General features: G+C 39.8%; 1 protein-coding gene across 6 annotated transcripts in view; it reads right to left on the bottom strand.

The window, feature by feature from the left end:
- ATP13A4 (ATPase 13A4) overlaps nt 1–19,550 on the bottom strand; it is a 33,963-nt gene extending 14,413 nt beyond the window's left edge. For 3 of the 6 annotated variants that reach the window (XR_002437661.1, XR_002437662.1, XM_021393335.1), the window contains exons 1-15: nt 19,364–19,550; nt 14,224–14,397; nt 11,767–11,904; nt 9,933–10,003; nt 9,761–9,841; nt 9,080–9,149; nt 8,147–8,281; nt 7,664–7,736; nt 6,908–7,039; nt 5,523–5,693; nt 4,932–5,089; nt 3,262–3,450; nt 2,876–2,937; nt 1,798–1,948; nt 321–407 (exon numbers count right to left, since the gene is read on the bottom strand). Coding sequence is in view for 4 of the 6 variants with exons in the window: in XM_021393335.1 (XP_021249010.1) it covers nt 321–407; nt 1,798–1,948; nt 2,876–2,937; nt 3,262–3,450; nt 4,932–5,089; nt 5,523–5,693; nt 6,908–7,039; nt 7,664–7,736; nt 8,147–8,281; nt 9,080–9,149; nt 9,761–9,841; nt 9,933–10,003; nt 11,767–11,904; nt 14,224–14,397; nt 19,364–19,426 (1,755 nt within the window). In the remaining 2 variants the exon portion in view is untranslated. Of the gene's footprint in view, nt 1–320; nt 408–1,797; nt 1,949–2,875; nt 2,938–3,261; nt 3,451–4,931; nt 5,090–5,522; nt 5,694–6,907; nt 7,086–7,663; nt 7,737–8,146; nt 8,282–9,079; nt 9,150–9,760; nt 9,842–9,932; nt 10,004–11,766; nt 11,905–14,223; nt 14,398–19,363 lie in introns of those variants that run through there. The other 3 variants (XM_021393331.1, XM_021393332.1, XM_021393334.1) reach the window with 3 other exon arrangements.

Genomic DNA, 19,619 nt, shown 5'->3' with positions numbered 1-19,619 from the left:
TCTAGAGGTGATTGCCACTCTGCTGATCCTGGACTGAGTCCAGAGCCACCAGGAGAGGTAAATTCCTGGGCTGGGCAATCTGCCATCTAGCAACCCCCTGCTGAAGTCCTGTTTCTGCTATGAGCAGCAAGCTCCTTCTGGCATCTGTTTTTCATCAGAAAGTGTATGGTGATCTCCCTTATGTGTGCATGCAGTCCACATGAGACAAAGTGTGGAAGAATTGCCTTGGACTACAACAACCAAACATTTCTCTACTAAAAGGTAACTTTTACACTAACAGTTTAACTTGATCATGAATGTGAATCTTGCAGATAGCTTACGCTGCTGGCTTTAGGTCCAGGTCTAACAACTGTGGCACATGTAGATCTTTGACCTTCAGTCTGGTGTCCACTGGAATCATCTATCACCTGTGTATTGAAAGACAAAACTCTTTCAGATTGCAGCATCAGTATAGCTGAAAGGAACACCAATAGATCATTTAGAGCACTTTCTTCCCTCAAAATGAGTTGTCTTCATCATTCCTGAGGAAGGTCTGTTTGACCTCTCACTAAGAAACTCCAGTAGCAGAAAACTCACTTCTCCCTTGGCAAACAAATCCGGAGGTTCACCAGCTTGACAAAGATACTGCTGTACTCTTGGACAGCAAATAGGTTGTGTTATCTCCCAGACAAATCCTTTGTCCATCACGATGTATTCAAATGTGCAAGAGCACTTTCCATAGACATAGGAAATCCAATAAATAAGTTTATATTAATATAGAAAGTATCATTGTCTACTCTGGAAGTCTTTCACAGGTCAGCTGTTTATTAATATCACAATGTGACTGTAAGAATAAAAATATTTTATGGTGTCAAAGGGCATGCAATTATTCCTCTTTCAGATACTTATAATTTTTTTTTTCTGCCTAAGGCTGAGAGGGTGAGTTGATGCACTTGGGGGGAAAAAAATACCCACTAATTCCTGCCATTACTGGATAGTTTTTTCATTGAAACTTGGCTGTGTTAAATATTCTGCAGATACTTAACGCCTGTCTGTTTTGTATGGATGTTGTCACCCAAATAACTAGCTAGCCTGGCCCTGAATCTTGTCTTGCAACAGCTTGTGGCTGTACCTTTCACTAGATAATTACTGGTTGTTATTCTCTTGCCTATCTCAGGTTTGCAGCCTCTGTTTTTCATAAATGCTCATTTTTTTTCTCAATTGATCAGATACTAAGTAGGGCTACTGACAGCATCTGTTGGTAATGGGGCATTAAGGGAGTGAAAGCGGAGTGCTTTGAGATTTACTAGTTTTGTTCTGTTCTCATTACTCCACAAGTGTTGTAGTTATTTCCTGCCTTCTATCATCTTTAGGTTTGAAATCCCATGCCCACATGAAACATCTCCAGAATGACAAAGCTCTACCAAAGCTGAAATTTTATATCCAATTCAAAGCTGGCAGAGATCTGTTATATGCTCTGTAAAACCAATCTACATCTTTATACAAGTTACACCTAGGATTTCCTGTTATCTGGCAGCAGCCACAGTCAGAGTTGATACCCCAATAGGGTTTGCATGATATCCACTGCTCCCAGTCAAATGATCTAAATACTCAATGTACTCCAGGCCAAAAGCTCTAGGCAGGAACAAAGTACATTTCTCTGAAAGCCTAAGCATGTGGTATCTCTTCTGGCTTCTGGCTGTTTTACTTATTTTTGGACAGTTCCTTTTTGCATGGAAGGGTTTAAGATGTTTCTCCTTTGCAAGAAGACACCAAAACTCTCATTGCTATTTGCAAAACAACAAAGCACAACCTTACCCAATTAGTTGCCTCAAACATTTTCATATCCAGTGGGTCTCCTTGGATCTTGCCCTCCAAAACAATTAATGAATGACAAACCACCATTGCTCTGAACATTGGGCCCCAAGGAAGGCTATGGTCTGCAGGGAATCTGTGAACGTCCTGAAAGCTAACACAAAAAATTATAATCAGAAGATGCCAAACAGGTATGAATAACAGAAAAATCCTAAGTTTATAGGATGAGAGGGAATGGCCTCAAGTTGTGCCAGGAACGTTCAGGTTGGATATTAGGAAAAGCTTCTCCTGGAGAGTGGGGAGGCACTGGCACAGGCTGCCCAGGGGGGTGGTTGAGTCACCACTCCTGGAGATGTTCGAGAACCATGGAGATGTGGTACTGAGGAACATGGTTTAGTGGGCAAAACTTGTGGTAGGTGGATGGTTGGAGTGGATGATCTTAGAGGTCTTTTCCAGTCTTGATGGTTCTATGTAAGGAGACTATTAAAGTGACTGTTAAAGTGTTATCCTATGGTCAAACATCAAGAATGCTTTTGTGGATTTGACCTCTCCCAGGAGCTATTTCTTGTGCACATCCCTGGCTGGAATACATGTGCTCAGAATAAGCATATAATAAGGAAGTCCATTGGGATAGACAGAGAAAGAGATTCATATGAAATATGATACTTGAGGCTTGTGCAAGGACTGAAGCTGTGAGCCTGATACAAGTCTGAGCATCTTTGTGCATTCACATTTCTGGAAATGTAAATGAGCAAAAACATTGGCACTGTAGGAAATGAACAGTAGTCTCATGGGTTACAATAACTTCCCATCATAAACTGTCGGGGCAGTCCTGCTACTCTGAAATCTAACTTAGTATGTCAACCGCAGACTTTGCTGCCTGTGTGTGCACAGGACCTGGGATGAGACAACCAACTCATTTTCCAAAGGGCACAGAAATACTATTAGGAATCTAAACAAGGGGAACTTCTCATTGGTTTTGATATGAACATCTGTCTTTCAGGTTTATTCATATGTCTAGAAGGCGTGTCCGGTCACTATCCCACAGATTTAAATTCCATTGCTCGTCAAAGAGCCTTACCAATTTCCTTTGGAGGGCAGCAAGCCCCAGAGATCCAGGCCATCTTCTGTTAAGGTGCCAGTCTACGTTAGAATATACACTTAAGTTAACTTTGCACATTTGATTCGCAAGAGGAATAAAAAGCAAGACTTATTTTAAGAAGCTGCTGTTCAGAAAATGTCAGCACAGTGCAGAGCAAAAGTACTACCAGATAACTGCTAGGTTCAAAAACTAAAAGAGAGGAACAGCATACAACAATGTATGTTCAGACATCGCAAACTTAAGAATGAAAGGCTGGTCCATGTGTTTCTAAAATGTGATGCAAATGCTTGACCAAATTCCGTACTCTCCCACCCCTAGCATTGCTCCCACTGCAAGTGCAGGAGTGACCAATGCAGAGCAGTTACTTTGTCAAAGCAGATGAGGTTCAGCTGTCCACACATGTTGATTCTTTGTGGGCTTATGCAGAAGATGCCCTTTTTCTTCAGCCTCCGCTGGGTATAAATGATCCCTGTTGTCAAGGCAGCTGGTAGGGCTGGGGGGACAGCAATAGTGATAACATCCAAAGCCTTCTTCACTACTTCTCCTGCCTCCTCCTGATACAAAACCAAAGGCAGTTATCAGCAAGATGATGCGCTGCTTGGATTTTCTGAGAATAGCCCTCTAGATCTCCCCTCCTCTGTGCTGCAGATGCTTCCTACTCTGTTCTTTTCTGCCCGTGGTACATTATATATTCATGTCCCTAAGAAATGAATTGCTTTGATTTAACCAAAGGGCATAAGGCTACACCACTGCTAAAGAGCATTCTCCATACCAACAAACCTGCAAAGAACATGAATGAGTTCAAACACGCCAGGATAGGTTATTGCACTTTCAGTCAGGCTTAGCTCATTATCATGAAGCACAAAAGAATCTGTCATTGTCATGGGCATCCATCCAACTGCCTATAGACGTAGCTCTCGGCTTCATATTAGGGTGACAGATTAGACATATGGGAAAGTGCTAAAAAGGAGGCCTTTTATGTGGAGGAAGAGACATAGAAGTTACATTTCAAAAAGTAATCTCTAATTTGAAAGGTGAAGAGATTGGTGTAAAGATGGCTGCAGGTGTGCTGAATATTGGCATTGTTATTCTTGGCAGTCAGTATCACTACTAAAGGATTGAATGCAATTCAAATTGGGGTCCCAGGACAGAAGCACTGCAAACTAAAGCCAACCTACAGTTCAGATGGATCTGAAAACCATCATTAGAGTTCTGTTATTACCATTCCTAAGCTTGGAGATTTGACCATAAACCACGCTGCTTTTGATACGCTGAATTTTCATCAATTTCTCATTCTCCTTTCATTGATATTATTTCAGACCACAGAATGCTCCATTTTGATATAGTTTTCAGCTACTGTGAGAACATCAGCATGTATTTCACATATTACAAAGAGAGAGGAGTGTTGTTTAGGAAGGAAAAAAAAAAGAGACACTGCAAAGCAGACACCACAGAGCAAACTCATGTCCCGTAAACCTCCTAAAAGAACTCTGGAAAAAATAAGTGGAGATGTGGGTTGAGTGACACAACTGACACGGGATACTTCATTTTTCAAAAGTTATTTCCCGAAAGCTATCATTCTTATTTAGCAATAACTAAGTGAAGGTTTGCCCACCACACAAATGACTATACAAAGATATGAAAAGAGGGGCAGAAGAAAATAGGGAGTTCTTTTAGCACCAGTAAGCTTTGGGGATCTGTGTTTATGCCTGCACTGTTCAGGGATCTGCAAGAAGTAGAAGGAAGAAAAGTGGCTGGAGAGGTGTGCAATTATCTGCAAAGTGCTCACACCAGATTTGCTAAGAACTCAGGGGAAATGAAAACTGGGACACAGTGGGTTTTGACACCTTAGAATAAAATATCTAAGAGTTTGTGGTGTCACAAATATAATTTCATTGTAAAATGGCCTCATCTACTAAGGCAAAGAGAAATAAAGAAAACATCATACTGTTATACGTAAATGTATAGGAAACCACTGAAGCTTCAAGCCTCTTGAAACTGAGTATGACTCTTTCTCTTGCATTCAGTAACTCACCCCATTAAGTGCAAATACACACACTGTGTAGATCATTCCAATGGTTGCAAATGCTATGAGGCACATCAGGAATCGGAGGGCATCTCTGTACAACCTGAAGTTCATGGGTTTAGGGTAGAGAATGGACCTCACCAGATCTCCTTTGGCTGTATTAAAACCTAAAAAGATAAATTAAGATCACTACACAGGGAAGTCACTTCCAAAAGTTCTCTAAGAAAAAAATGGAGGCTTTGAAATAGAATTGAAGTAACTTATGAAAGAAGGCCAAGATCTTTCATTTCACAGTATGTGAGCTAATACACAGAATAGAGGAAAAAAAATTGTCTTAAGCAGGAGGATTTTTTCAACATCTCAAAGCAAAGACAGATTCTTCTTTGTAATCGTATGCTAGTGTTTTTTTAAGGGGTATGCCAAACAAACTGAAACAATGTGTAATTGTTTAGTCCAGCTGGGGATATTGATTATGAATTTGGATTAACTTCTTTAACTTAAGGTGCACCAGTGAACTTTAATTCAGACTCTGCAGACCTTTAAGTCATGTTGCAATAAGAAAGCACATGAAAGGAAAAGCAAACAGAAGGGCTGACTGACCAGTCTGCAGCACCACAGCTTTCACTACTCCTCTGTCATCTCCCTTGGTCTGTATGACCTCTGTTCCACAGAAGAGGACGTGTTTTTTGTAATCCTCTGCACAGTGCACTCTCCAGGGCTTCAGGTTATCAGCTTGGGGTAAGTGGGTCTTTGTTACTGGAATACTTTCTCCTAGGGAAGATTAACTCAGATGAGGAAAATTGCAGTATGCCTTAAAATTAGCCTGCTGACAGTAAAGCATCTAGACAGACAGTAAATGTACTTCCTAGAGAAACCAGTTTAGAGAAATATTACATTTATATCTTCACATCTTCAGAATGAATAGGAGTTTGAGCCTAACAGTGAAGAACAGACTCTGCCAGAGAAAAACTCCCCTTTGCACTGGTACAACAGCTTCTTGCACAACAGCTCCGTGTAAGTCTGAGAACTGAAAACAGTCCAAGGACTCTGAATCCTGGCAGTAGATACAGAAACTTGAACAGAGACTTTAACTGGTGTTGTGTGACTCCTGTTGATAGCCACAAGTTGTTCACCTAGCTTGAACTTTGTGTGCAGGTCACTACACTATTCCCTCAGGCAGATTAAATGTGGCATTGCCTGATATTTGTTTCTAAGAAAGAAGAGAGCCTTTAGCTGAGTGGTTGAGAGCTGATAAATACCCTGTTTATGTCTGAGCTGATACACTCAGGTAAGGCAGCAGAAATACTTTCATTGAACATCTGGCAGCTGAGGCTTTCTAAATGAAAGGAGCTTCTGGAATTTCTCATTTACATAAGATTTCAGAACTGTTGATTTGAGTTCAGTGCAGACTGAGACCAAATGTAAAGACAATAAACAAAAATACGAACATCTGTACCAACAATCGTTTTTTTACAGTGAACTCACCCACCTGGTGTCTCCTCCACTGCTATCACATAAAAAGGGGGTTAAGTGAATGTAGAGCTGGACAGACACTTCAGCTGGTTAGAGACATTGCAGCAATTATGATGAAATATTCAGTGAATGAGAAAAATCCTACAGACTGAGCGGACTCTGTACTCTGTGTGGGAACAGCTTTGTTCCATAACTACTGTTTCTTCTCCTGTCCCACTCGCTCCACTTCCCTTTCTAGTCAGGGGTTCTCTTCCTAAATGTTGCACCCCAGAAAGAAAGAAAATGATGAACTGCTCTTCCCAAAGTCCATGTCAGCTACTTAGATAAGATGGGGCTAGCTGCTATTCAGTCCTCCTTATTGCAAACATCCCAAATAATGCCCTTATAGGCTAACTATGAACTATCACACAATAAGGATGATATATGATTATGCTGTATGTCCTGTGCCATTTGCTGAAACCAGTGGGCCATGATGAAGTTTTAATAGTAAATGTGGAAGGAACAAGCTGTACCTGTAAGCATGCTTTCATTTACAATGCATTGCCCACTGATCAGGATGGCATCACAAGGCAAGAGGGCTTTGCCCTCCTTCAAAACGATCATGTCTCCAGGAACAAGATGATGTGATTCCAGCTCTTGGAAACCTGTAGGTGACATGTAATGAAATCTTTGTGCTTCACATGTTTCTCCCTGTTAAGGGTAAGAATACAAGGAAGCTGAATATATTATTACTTCTTTATAATGGCTGATAACAAAGGACTGCAGGTAAGACCTAAGAATACAATATCCCTTATTAAGAAAAGTCTAGGTATCAGTTCAAAGTGTGAAATACCTTATCTCCTAACAGTTATTGCTCCAATGTATTGACTTGACTGCAGAAGCTTAGATCTGCATTTCTTAGTTTGACTCCCTTTTTTTTGAATTCTACAAATACTGTGACAATGAACAGACTTTGAAAGCAACAATTAGGTGGATTCATAACCACTAAATGGTTATGTGGTTGGCTTTGCAAGCACTACTTTAAGAAAAATGACGTCGTTCTCACAGTAATTTTTTTTGTAAGGTTGTGCTCATACAACCGTGAATATGAGTGATGTGCCACAACATACTTCCGGGTAAAACTAAGCCAATCTGCAAATGGTAGTTAAAAAGGCTTAGAGACAATAGAGGCAACTGCTCTGGAAGGAATTTGATACTATACATTCTTAATTTCAAATAAATAGATGCAGAGATGTAATGCATTAAGGAAAGAAATATACAGGAGTTACCTTCCTTATTTCTGCAGACAGTGACCGTGATGTTGTTATGAGACTCAACCAGTCTTTGCAGTTTAACTGATTGCTATAAATTAAAGGAGAATATAGGAAAGTGTAACATCTTATATGATGCAGTTCACCCACTAACAACTACTCCCTTCTGCTATTTGTGGTTATGAGAGCCTTCTTAAACTGGGGTCTGTCTCTGCCAGGAACTGTACAATCATGCAGAAAAAGAAGCTCCCCACCTTAATTATGGAGAAGATGCAACAAAAGGCTACAAAGCAAAGCACTGGAATGGGGAAGGGAGGATGTGGTTAAAGTACCACACAGATTATAATGACTAGGAGGCCAAGCCACTGCACCTGCTACTACAGGACTAAACATTTGAGTAACTCTCATAGCCCAGAACATGTGCTTGTTGCAACATCCTGGGCTTTCCCAGATATTAGAAATAAGACTTCCTTGTGGAGAAAGGTGAGATGTTTCACTTACCTCTCTAAGATCATATACAGTCAAAGAAATTGAGAGGAGAGACATGATTATGATGGCAGCAGCATACTCTATGTAATCTTCAGCAAACCACAGACACACACTGAACAGCTGGAACACGTAAAATGGATTTAAGACCTGTTTGGAGAGAAAGAATTACTCAAGAGTTGGCTATATCTAAATGGCTCCCATATCCCCAGACAGCCCATCTTGCTAGAGCTAGGTTGGAATAAAAGCTATGGAGTTAAGTGCTATCTCTCCCCACCACCTTTCTGATTTTGTGAGCAGTGGCCCAGCCTAATCAGTCTGGCCCATCTCCATGGAACAAAAGTGCCAAACAATCAGGGCCAATAAGGATGTTATTTGCAATGTGAATGGTTCAATCCAATCAACCCAGTCCCCAATCCTTGTTTTGCTTTGTTCTTTACAAGAAGCTGAGATCAGGCTATGAAGTGAGCATGGAGCTCACATACCTTGGGTAAATACATCACCACAAACTCTCTGCTCAGGCCATGCATATATTCTGTTGCAGTCAAAAAGGATGTTGGCACTTTACACATTGCTATGCAGCCGTAGGCGTATGCCAGCTAGTGCTATTCACTTCATCTCTGCTGATTCAGAGATAGCCTTTGCCTGGAAGATTTGATTTCCAGCGCAGCTTGTAAACATTCACTGACCCTTGTAAGGCTAACAGAATGAGCTCCCAGGACACAGATACATGCAAACAGTAAGCAGCTACACAAGTGTAGGGGTGGTGCATATGGAACAATGGAGAATAAATGAATTTATGATGATTTCACAAATAGGATTTGAAAAAATGATGTGCTTGATAGGTGAGTACTAAAAAACTAATGAGACATAGAGTCCATCGTATTCTATAAGTACAGTCTGCCTTCCAAAGTAGCCTTAAGAATAAAATTGACAGAAATGCTGAACCTCTTTGATGAGTAGTTTCCAAATAGGAATCACTGGAACATCAATAGTGTTTGGCCCGCATATCACTCTCCTGTATGGGGAAAAGATGCATCATTTACAGGTAAAATAGTGACTATGTAGCTTGCTCAAGAAGTTGCAGCTGTTAACGATCCCAAAGGCTTGTACCGATCCCAATTTAAAGTCTGTGAGGATCTTTCTCCAAGAAAAAGAATTTAAAAAATAACCCTTACATTGCTTATGTCAGAAAAGATGACTTTATCAGTGAAATTAACTCAAACCACGAGCCAAGAAATGGCTCGCACAGCCAATTCAATATAAGTCCAATAAAACTACATGGAGTCCCACTGAAGAAGCACACATACAACTTATCTGCACCATTCCATGGAGCTTTTCTGCTACTTCAAGCAAGAACAGCTCAGAGTTAGTTACAAAGCATACTTCTTTCTTGATTGAGAAAAGTAACAGTGATGAATAGTCAGAGACATTTTAAAAACCTTGACAAGGAACACACAGCATTCTCTAGCATTTTCAATTCAACTTTTCAATCATGGCCACTTCATCTAAGATTATGTGCATATTAATTTTTACCAAAGAAGCTCAAGAAAAGTGCACCAGAAAAAATGAATTTCAATCTCTTTGAAATCCGTATGCTGAGTACTCAGAGTGTTTTAAAATATGTACCTTAGACTCTGTTCACTGCAGGTAAGACCAGAACCAAATTTGGTGTGTATAGCTGAACAAGTGTGGTGGTCTTCTAGGGCTCTAAAACATAAACAGTATGTTTTCCTTAGGACACTAGTCCCAAAATGTTTGAATTCCTCCAAGACTTGTGTAATCAGTGTATGGAACTCACCCAACTTTCTGGAACTGTTTTGAATAGATATCCCAGACATAGCGGATTTTTTGTACTTGGATACATTTCACCTGCAAAATAAAGCAATGGACAAGAAAGGCTATTCCAGGATGGTTACTGAGCCACTGCTAATTCTTAGCCCTTGCAGAGCAGTTATCTGTGAGGAACGCGTGCTGTCATTCACGACATGCAAAGGAGAATGTCCTGCCCTGTGCAATAATAATGAAGCCTATTAGAGATAATGGTGTTTTATACCAGCTGGAAGAAGGCAATGCACCAATACATATGAGAAAGCAATTCTAAGAGATTCTCCCTATTCAATGCAATAAGACAATGAAATTTATACTGAACTCATACCCTGATTCAGAATGGACCTATAACCACAGTCATTAACCTAAAAAGAGGTCTGCATTTAGGATGCGCATGCAAAGGAATTACAATATTTGAAATGCTAAAAACTGGACTGGGAAATGAGGGACACAGCTTGCTGCAGGAGTAGACCTTGGAGAGCTCTTGGGCACTACACAGTACTCTGTGGAATTAGGTAGCTTAAAAGGCAATATGGTTTTATAAACAGCATGTAAGTAAAGGCTTTTGAGTTGTTAGTGAAGTATTAAACTGTTTGCTCTTTGCTTCTTGAAGTCTGTTCTTTTCTACCTAGATGTTTTGACTGATCTGAGTGTTGCTCAAAGGGTCTATTATTTAGTGGCTATATTGTTTTGTTTTGTTTTTCTGTTGCTAATTCGATCCTCTGAAGAATGTTACAAATCAGTCCTCACTTTCATACTGTGCCAGTTGATTAAACTAGCTGGCATTAAAATTTCATATGCACATTAAGATATGCCCACACAAAACAGCAAAAAAAGGCAATAGCTTTGCTCAGCTGAAGTTATGTTTATAATGAAAATTTCTCATGAAAAATTGCTCTCGATACAAAAATAAATGCTAACAAGTTAGAAATCTATTTCTTGGAAGGGCATATAGCTCTTTTATGGGCTACCAAATGCAGTGATCTAGTGTCTATAATCAAGAGCCATATATTAGCAAATGTATTTATATATTTATACATAACCATTGCAGTCCTACTGCTTACTCAATGTGATGGGTGATGCTAAACAAGACATAGAACGACTCTATCTGGTCCTTGTTCTGAAAGACGGATAACTGTGTTTACACAAATCATGAGGGACAGTGTGATCTGCTTGGATCAATTAATCCTTTACCTTCTTCCCAGTGCCTCACTGGCATCTCCCAGCTCTGAAACTGGAAGAGGACAGGATACATTTTTGCAAGAACAGTGGACAGATCAAGACCCGACTCCAACAAATGCGCATTAAATCACAAATTGATGCATACAAAGGCAAGAAAGGAAAATATGTTTCCCAGACTCCTTGATCAAACATTTTTGGAGCTCTTGATACAGTTCTGCCTGGGCACTTTTCTGCTCTATACCCCTTCAGCTGCATTCATCCCTGTTTTCATGTTGGTATTGGAGTTGTGATGTTCAGTTACTCAGTTTCCCTTCAGACACATAGGTACCCCTGCATTCTTCTATGCCAGGATTGAGTTTTTGATATGGAAGTCTGGTTCTTCACTGCCAACCCAGTGTTTTGAGGGTCTCCTATTTATAATCTCTTTTTTATATCTGTCCTTGGAATAAAAGAGGATTTTTACAGAGGTTAATGCAGTTCTCTAAGCTCATTTTTTCTCAGCTCACTGTGTTATCAAGCAGCAGGTCTCTTAGCTGGGTATGTTTCACAGCTCACTTTCACCCCATGAAGCCTGGTTGAGATTTGCTATGTCTCCCAGATGCTGCAGGCAATAATTGACTTACCTGTAAACTTGGCTTCATTAAGGCTTTGCTGAAGATTGAATCTTCCTCAGCAATGCTTGGATAATCCGATCTACTTTTGATAATTCCAGACACAGAGATCCATGTCACATTCTTACGTGAATAAATCCGAAATTCATCCTAAACACATATAAAAGAAGAAGTGGCACAATTTCCCTCAAAATCAGACAAAACTCACTATCACTGTAAAGTGAATGATTACTGTAGGCTTTTCTAGAGAATTGCTCAACTTTTTTGAAGAACTATCCGAGAACTAGCCTTCCAGCACCTGTGATTGATAGATAAATCAGCAGAATGGGAGCAAAACCACAGTCCTGTCAAAATGTGAGTACTTCAAAGTAATTCACTGAGCAGAGGTCTGTTGCTTGGCTGATAAGGATGGAATGTGAACACTCAGGTCGTGATCAATGAACAGGCAAATAGTATGGGACAATCTGAGATGTAGTGATCGTGCTGTAAAGAAAAGGTCAAAAAGCATACGGTTGTGTACTGCAAGATGCGTATTTAATGCTTTTCACAGTCACTCCTGTGTTAACATCTCATTGGAACTAGTGTGTTAGCACCATTACTCTCTTACCTTAGACAAGATTTTGCCACAAACTCAGCTCGTGATCTTGCTATTTTTGTATTGAAATATGTTCAACATTGGAACTGCCTGATAACTAGCACTGGTAGTTCAGTCTTAGAGATCTGAGCAACTACTGTAATAAGCACCAGCATGTTAAGTCTCAGATATGAACACCGAACCACATGCATTGAAGCCAGCTCTATGACTGACTTATATAGCGTATTCAGTATGTAAGAAGTTGGACAGATGGAAAAAGCTGATTACCTCAGCTAGCCAGGTTCCAAAAACTAAGTTGTTACACTTTCCTTGGAACTGGTAACAGAAATATAAGATTCTGTACCAAATATGCATCTTTTTGAATAGTTTCAAGGGCTCAGAAGATCTTTAAAAGTTTTCATATGTCTTAATTATTTGTGCACTTCTCTCCTTACACCCATATTTCGAGTCAAAAAACATTTATTTTCTGATATTTAATTTAAATTTCAGAATTAGGTGACATTGGGATGTAGATTGAGATGGGAAGCAGTCAATAACACAGGTGCTCATTATTTAAATTAAAGTGAGACAAACTTCAATAACAAAAGTGAGTTAATAGGCTCTTCAATTGCCATTGCAGAGATGATGATAAATTATGAATGAAGGTTTTATGTAGGGCAAAAGAGAACTCTGAGGATCAAGCTGAAAAGATTACTTGTATTTTCATTAGCAGTAGCCATCATATTTGAGAACTAACAGAATCAGAAAGAACATAGGGAAAAATGCCTGTCATTTTCATGCAAAGAACACAAGAAAGAAATTTGCAATTGCCAATGCCCAGAGCATATTTTCAGAGAGCTTACTGATAAGAAGAATTTACGATATGATTCAATTCTTGTTTAATTACACAAAGGATCACTTTAAAACCTGTTTATCTGAAAAGTGCTTGGCATGGCAAATCCATTTAAAATGACACACGAGAGTGGGTAATTAAAAATGCAAACTGAACTGAAGATTAAAAAGTGAGATTAAACCTAATATGCTTCTTAAAAAAAAAATAAATGTTTTTTAAATCTCCCCCCTGGCATATTAGATGGCAGATTGTTTCCATATAAAACAAGCAACAGGCGGATCTGTGATTTCCAAAGCCCAGCATTCTAACTGCAAACTGTTGTGCTCATTTGAGAAGGTAGCTCAGGTACAATGGCAGCACAGTTTGTAACTGCACATGCCATTATTCAGGAATCTTTAAAGCAAAAAAAAAAAAAAAAAAAAAAAAAAAGGAAAAAAGAAAAGAAATGAGACTTCTGGAAGTAAACCAACCCTGCCAGCTCCTGCAGTATTCAGGCTCAGCTAGGATTCAGAATCAAGTTTCAGTTTGCTTCTTTCAGTTTTGCAGCAGTTTCCATGAAACAAAATCAAGGTACGTTGCAGAGCTTCAGCACGGTCCTCAACAGATGGAAGAACTACCAGCCAAACATAACAGCCCTGAAAGCATTCTCTGCAGGATTATCATCTTAATGGGCACGGAGAAGGATTGATGCTTTAGAATCTTGAGAATGGATTTGCAGTGTAGAAAACATGGGGACAGTGGAAGGGAGCGGGAAGACTTGAGAGCAAAGAATGCGGGCATGAAATCACAGATATTACAGATTTTTCACCACAGTTTTTTAGTTCATTGCCAGATCAGCTGTTAACCTTCATTCCAATCATCATCTTACAAAGAGTTTGTGTAATGCTTGAGAGTTCTGTAGCTCAATTATGCCAAATGTAAGATATTACTGCAATACATCAGCAACATGAGAGATTTCAGCTAACTGGATTCATTCCAACTAACTCACCTTCCAATTAACTACATACTAGCGACTAATTTAAGGATTAAAGCAGGCACCTACTGTTGTTCTAAGCAACACAATGTCTGCTTCTTCCAAGCTGCAGGGGACACAGTTTGCCCACACATCCCATTCCGGCTTCCAGTAGAACAGCAGCAGCAGAGCCCCGCAGGACAAGATGTACCCAGCAATGCACAGGGCCTTCCGGCAGCCCTGGGTTTTGTAGCCAAAAATTTCCTGTACAGCAAAGACAAGGAAAGAATCATTCTTGCACACCTGGAATAATATAGCTTCCCATCATCCACTGCTCTTCCATAGATACTGCTAGGTAGATACAGTGAATAAAAGAGTCATGGAACATTCGTTTAGCTTCTTTATAGTACATGACCAGAAAATAATTGCGCTTTTTGCATAGTTTTCATCCACCTGCACAAAATCTGGATTCCTGTAGCCTCTCCAAACTTTTAATATAATTTTAATTCGTTGTGATCCTGTGGATGAAAAAGTAAGAATGAGTTGAAATGATATCAAAATATAAAAGTCCTAATTTTTAGGCCTTGAGACAGGAAGCCAAGCTTGCTTGGTCAGCTTTTCTTAAGATCCCTGGGTGAGACAAGCTGGAGCTGCATTGTAAAACTTGGCAATGACACAGTATTTGTAGGGCTCTTACCACCTTCCACGACAGCTCCAGTGTGGGGATTTGGGACCTTGCCAATATGCTACTGTCCTAACATCCCAAAATAATAATAACTGTTATTAGGAACAGCTAATGAACACTTGCACAATGCTCTTTATGTTCAGAGGGCAAAAGGAAGCTACTCTCTGTAGCTGTATGAGTAGGTATCATTATTCCTTTTTTAAAGCTAGGGAAATTGTTACAATGAGGCAAGGTGACCTGCCCAAAACTTCAAAGGGATGACTGTCAGCATTATAGTTTAAGAACTGCCAGGTCATGGTACCATGGCCAAATTCTCTCTCTACAGTGCCATCAGAGGCTGGGTAAAGGTGAAACAAAATGTACAAAGTGACTTTACAGAGCAGACCGAGTCCTGATCTAAGTGAAAGATAGAATAGCTGCAATTATATCAGATGACCAAGAGAATTTGCTAACGTAAGGGTTAAGATTCCTCAATCTCCTTCTTCTTAGTATATCTGCAGCAATTGTGCAATCTGCTTCTCAAGATCAGATATCTGCAGCTACAGATATTGCAAGATCCATTCACAAGGGGAGAAGAAAAGATAATGTAATTGGAAGGATGAGTAATACATAATTCCTGGTTCTGTGCTGGTGTCTTTGCTTATTATGCGAAACGCAGGCCCTACCCAGTGTTTCCGCTCACTGCAACAACCTGCCTGCCCTCTGTCATTCCCCAAAAGATGGACTCCATTCACCTAGGTGGTCTTCACAGGGCTTCTAAACAGAAGAAAATGGCAACTGTGAAAAAAAATGGGAGGCTATGCAATCAAGTGGCTTGCACTGTGCAGGACCTGTTTATACCACCTAGAGATGCACATGTGCAGCATTTTCAAAGGTTTCCATAGTCTCTGAGCAGCATGTAAGGTACTCTATAGCAGACAGAAGGAAGCTCATGCAGGCCAGCAGATAAGGAACACTGTTTTAAGGTGGTTGGGGTGGCAGTCTTGTGCTATTAGTATTCACTAATTGCTCCCATAGACAGGTAAAAGGCTTTCCACGCACTTTTGTCTAGTTGTATTCTCAACAAAAAGTTACAAAGTTAGTGTTAGCACCAGCATACAGAGTAGTACATACAACGATGCAAACTCACTGTTTGCATCAATTAGTTATGAGTGAGATGCGGATGCCTGTCTCTAGACATTACAGCTTGTCAGCAAGGTAAAGAAACTCCCAAGTAGATAGAGATGCCTAAGGGAAGAACTGTTAAAAGAGCGTGCCTTCAGATTTCCTGCAGTAAATAGCTGGATCTGAAATAACTAGAATAATCTTTTCAAATTAGGATGGGCCTGTATATCAGGGTGGGGAAGAATGAGATTGCTGCCATGTGCATCTTGCTTCTGTGAGTGATTCATTCCTTTAATTTCCAGCTTTTGTGCCTTACACCCAAAGTCTGAGAGGTCAATAAAGCTGTAGTTAGTACAATTAAAAAGGGTGAGGGTGGGCACCTAGTGTGTGATTGGCAGTCATTTGAGTTCATCTTCTGTTGGCTGTATTCTTCTCTTCAGAAATGCCGAATGATTCCCCAAGCCTTACATGTCAGTTTAACCAAGAGGTCCACCCAACAAAGCAATGTGTTTGGAGGGATAATGGTGTCCTCTTTCACAATGGCAAAGTTGGGGTGAGTCATGTGGCAAAATGCATCGGTCCAATTTTTTGTATTTTTGAAATGAAGCTTCCTGGTTTATGCAAATCAACTTCCAAAAGGGCTTAAATAAAAATATACTGCAAACAATTAATCCTTGTACACTACAGGGCATTCACGGAACAGCAAGCAAACAGAAACAGCAAGCAAACAGAGCAAACAGAATGCACAGGGCTAAGGCAGATTCTGTCTTTCTCTGCCTAGAAAAACAGGCATCTATATATCAAAATCTGAGTTCTACCTACATCTGCATGTTTTCAGGCCTTTGTTTCCCCCTCAAACAAAACAAAACAAATCAGTTTAATCCCCTAGATCTCAAAATATTTTCCAAAATCAAGAAAGCATCAGCATTCTCCATCTTGAAAACTAGGATGCAGGAAGAGAAGGAAAATAGCATGGGAAAAAAAGTGGTCTTGCTCTCAGGTCATCCAGTACTGTTAAATCTCGCTGATTCTGACAAGGGACTTGCCTGAGATAGATACTTTCAAGCAGTTTTGATACAGTGCACATTCTGCCCTAAGAACACTAGTGTTGGTTCAGGTTGGTTTGTTTCTTGATGAACACGACATTTCTGAACGTGGGCGTTCAGGAGCTCTACAGGCAATGACCTGGGAAAGAATAAACATCAGATGTTAACCACTGTTTCATATTTGGATGTGCAGCAGGAAACTAAAGCCGAAGTAAAGCAAGGTTTTTCCGAGGTTTGGAAATGTCTGGAGCAGGTTACCTGGGCCACATTATTCAGATGTAAAACTGAACAGGGAAACAAACAGAGTTCCAAACCTGACTTGTCCCAAAGCTCCCTTTTTCAGTACTCTGCTTCAGAACAAAACGTGCTATTAGATTCAGGTGTTTTTCTGACTGTGCCTTCAGCAGGAAGAACTGTAGCAATGAATGATGGATTCATAAAAATATTTAGTAGATACATAATTCCTTGCTTAAACAGAAACAGAATAAGTAAAATCACTTCTCACTTGTCAAATAAGTCAACAAGTGGAATTGTTCTTCAGAAGAATTCTCAAAATATGCCCTTCTCAAGAAAGAAAAAAAGGTGAATATTAGACCCACAACACTGGTAATCACAATGTGTATGAAAAAGTGGGAACAGGCACACATATAGTGCAAGTTTCTCAGGAAGTTTATCTAGCCATATGAATGTCTTAGAGTAATTAGTGTTTGGAAACCCTCCAAGCTTATTCAGGATTTGCTAGGTCTATTCTGAAAGATCTCCCAAGAAAATCTATGTCCACGATGACAAACAGTGCTCACTGGGCTAACAAAAATCCTGGTGTTGATGTCACCAGTAAGAGCATACCTGTCAGCTTGGTTTTATGTTGCTAGAGAAGAGAATAACTTCTGCTGGCTTGTATTTCATTGCACAAGGAAGTAGTGCTAATGTAGACATGCTGGCCTGAAATATACGGATTTGCACAATGGCAACTTCTGTATTCCATGGGCAGGTTGTTAGGGCTTGATATATAACATGCAGCCAAATAACCTGAGTTCATAACAACAGAAAACTAAGAGATGGTGGAAACCAAAGCTAAGATTAGCCATATGTAGCACCCCAAAGGATTTCTTGTTATTTCATCGGATGTAGCACTGCCTACAAAAGAGGCTGGTACTCAGGACTCATCTCATCTCTGCGCCATAATTTTTAATTAATTGTAGTGTATTGTAAAACTGTTTCCTTGCCTGTTAACAATCCCTTTCTCTTGGAACTCCTAACAGTTAGAAGATTGGCAAATAGAGAAGGGTTTCCATTTGTGAGTGAGGGGTCTAGGGAGGGACAACAGATTACTGGACTGTCAGATCTGCTCATTTGGCAGAAAACACTATTATTCAATGAAAGGCTCTTAGCTGCATTTACAATCATACAAAGCCAGCTCTCAAGGGCTTATTACTCTAATATCCAGCAAGTCTGTTACTTATGGTTAAAAGAAAAATTTCCTGCAACTGCAGAGTCATATGGTCAGTAGAAATTAAATGCAAAAGTGAAACAAGTTCAGGCACCCTTTTCCTTGGTGAAAACATGGCTTATAGCTACTGAAGAGCAAGGAATCTGAACAGTGGCTGTGAAATATCATAATTCTGGCAACTCAATCACCAAGTACCCCATTACTAATAACTTGTTGCTATAGCAACAGATAATAGGATTAGACTTGAAAGACTGGTAAAGATTCACAATGAATTTAATATCTGAATCTCATTCTTAGCAATTGGAAACTCTTTCATTAGAGGTTTGTTCCCATTCCCTCTGAAGCCAGGAGCAAAATTCAGTGTTGTTCTATTAGAAACACACTCAACAACACACTCCTCCCTGGAAATACCATAGTTCAGTAATTAGAAATCCAGTTTAATAAAGGTTCTCAGGCTAAAACAATGTTGCTAATTCAACAGACTGCTTTGACTAACAATTTATACAAACATAAAAAGTGGGTTTTTTTGATCCAGAGAAAATCAGTGTTTTCATCTCATGCAGATGGAGCTGACCCTAGAGATTCAGCTGTTAAATGGTTAGGAACACTACTCTAGGCCAATCCTCAGGCTGAGACAAGGCCAGCACCAGCTAGTTTTACATCAATATTCTGTTGCCTCCTTCTAAGATTCTGTGAAGTTATCCTCTGATGGAGGTGAAAATCAATTACATAGAGTGGACATACACAACTTAGTATTCTTTCAGTTAAAAAAAAAAAAAATATATATATATATATATACATATATATCTCTTTATAACTGTATGTTTCTGCTATGGAGACACCACCATCCATAATTAAATTATGGACTGTAGCACTTTATTGCAGAACACGTGCCATCTGCTGCTTTGAGTTGAGAAAGACCTAGACAAAGATAAAACGACTCACCATTTCATTCTCCTCTCCCTGGTTAAGCTGTGCAGAATGGTTATTGGCAGGATTGTCCCCCATGAAATGACCTTCTGGAGACTTTCTACAGCACACTCAGGACAACTCTTCAGTGTTGTGTGGCTTGAATGTCCACACTGAGGAAGTGCTCTAAGTACACACCTTCCTTCTAACTCTGGTTTTGTTTGAAGAATGGAGCTCCTCCCACTCTGTGGGGTAAACAGGTAAGATTCATTCCTCCTCCTTTTATTCTGTT

The sequence above is a fragment of the Numida meleagris genome, chromosome 4 (assembly GCF_002078875.1).
Source record: "Numida meleagris isolate 19003 breed g44 Domestic line chromosome 4, NumMel1.0, whole genome shotgun sequence".
NCBI classification, from domain to species: Eukaryota; Metazoa; Chordata; class Aves; order Galliformes; family Numididae; genus Numida; species Numida meleagris.
The sequence above is the reverse complement of the archived record's forward strand: the minus strand, read 5'-3'. Positions and strand labels throughout refer to the sequence as shown.